Below are 1908 nucleotides of genomic sequence, written 5' to 3' on the forward strand. Positions count from 1 at the left end.
GGGGGTGTTGTTAAAATATCTATATTGTGTATATGTTTAATTTAAAGCACCACAGGAAGAGTGTAGGAACTCCATGGAAGTATGTTTGTAAAGAGAATACGTGTGTTGATAAACTTTTGTTCCACGGCTGTGGCTTGTGTGATGAGCCTATGGCTTACCTGGCCTGGGTTCCATACTGTTTGGCATAGGCATCTGTCCCCCACCTGGACCAGGAGGCTGATAACAAAAGACAAACAAAATGGGCAAAGATGAACAACAGTGCCAAATACCGATAAGAAAATAAAACTACGGGGCAGTGAAGGGAACAGGACTGCTACATTGTATTTGGTTGTTTTTGTTGTTGTTGTTGGGTTTTTTTTGGGGGGGGTTGGTAAGTGATTTACAGCGCTCGCAACTGCATAAGGTCATAAGAGTATGCGGGACACATTTGACATTTTCATTTGGTAGGAAATTTTGAATTTTGCCAGGGTGGCGGCCGAAGCCTACTCTTATCGATTTTAGACCACCGAAGGATCTTTAACGTGCACAACTTGCACATGGGCCCTCCAAGATTTTTCTCTTGTCCGAGAAGGCTAGGTGTAGATCTTTCATACCAGAAGATCAGGGGTGTGGCTGAAACACAGCAGTAAGAAGGAGCCAAGGAGTAGCAATAGAAAGGCTGCAGAAAGAGTCAGGAGCCCAGAGGAGGGGGCAAAGGAGGTGAAAGGGGTGGGGGCAGAGAGTGGAGACGAAAGTAGACGACAGAACATCGCGAAAGAGCAGGAAAGGAGGTGAAAGGAGACAATTTCAGAGAACAAACCTTTTTCATCCCTACCCGGATTCAAACCCGGGACCTTTGAATGAGAGGGGAGGGAACACCTTAAGCTCTGGGCCACGAGAGCCCCCACGACTACTATACAATGTAGAATCTTTACAAAGCTGGGAAAATAAAAATAATTTTGAACTTAAAATTAATAACAATACAGAAGCTACGACCACTGCAGCACTTAACACAAACTGAAAATGCAATTGAAACGAACACCTAGCATTAATTCAAACACTCTATAAACATTCCATTTTGTACCTCTTCTTTCTTTTTTAATCCATGACCCCAGTTCTCCCATCATCTCCCAAACACTCGATATACAACAAATGTGTGGGCTGTCAACACCCATCATTGTGCAGTGCAACTCCACCCAAACAATGCAACAGAAAGCAACAACAGAGCATAGCAATACAATAATACTTGTACTTCCTGAACAATTTCCTTTCATTCTTCTATTTTCAGACCTGACAGAACTGTGCCGCATGTAACCGGCCTCCCACAAGTTTGACCAATTTATTGAGGTGAGAACATGGAAAGTTACAAGATTTGTTTGACAAATGCCATTTGGCACTCTCGTGTGGATACTTCTTGTTGCAACTAATTCCTAAAAGACTCATTTTTTTATCGCTGTAAAAATTGTAACAAGAATGTTGCGGAACATGACAAGGGGACGTAACCAAAGCAATTCCTCTGCCAGGGGAAATAACCGAGTATTAAACGTACCTTCTTTTATTCTCAGTCGCTTCCCTTGGTTGCTAAACGCGCTGACGTTTTCATTATTATTTTTCTTCGTGGGCTCTCAAATCTCAAGGGTTTCATTGCTTGAAAACTCGTATGTGCAGCGACTTCTGCTTACACTGAAATCTGTGGGACCACCGGATTTTGTTCCTTTTATTCAGACTCATAGTGTAGAGAGGTTAGTCAAATCCCTATAAATAATGACAGCCTTCCACCTGTGTTCTCTGATTCCTGAACAATTTCCTCTCATGAAGTAAACAAAACTAGGGATTTCCCTTTCTTTCACTTCAACACTTGGGATAAAGTGTGTTTCATTTAATCAGACTCCATTGTATATATTCATAAGGCTAATGTCTTTCAGTTGC

The 1908-nt window shown here is 42.0% G+C and overlaps 1 protein-coding gene across 1 annotated transcript in view; it reads right to left on the bottom strand.

The window, feature by feature from the left end:
* Nucleotides 1-158: 158 nt before the first annotated feature.
* LOC101851736 (single-stranded DNA-binding protein 3) overlaps nt 159-1908 on the bottom strand; it is a gene marked incomplete at both ends in the record, with an annotated part of 8031 nt that continues 6281 nt past the window's right edge. Inside the window, 1 exon segment of the mRNA XM_005099259.3 lies at nt 159-216. Coding sequence (XP_005099316.3) covers nt 159-216 — 58 coding nt within the window.

The sequence above is a fragment of the Aplysia californica genome, unplaced genomic scaffold (genome assembly GCF_000002075.1).
Source record: "Aplysia californica isolate F4 #8 unplaced genomic scaffold, AplCal3.0 scaffold00207, whole genome shotgun sequence".
NCBI classification, from domain to species: domain Eukaryota; kingdom Metazoa; phylum Mollusca; class Gastropoda; order Aplysiida; family Aplysiidae; genus Aplysia; species Aplysia californica.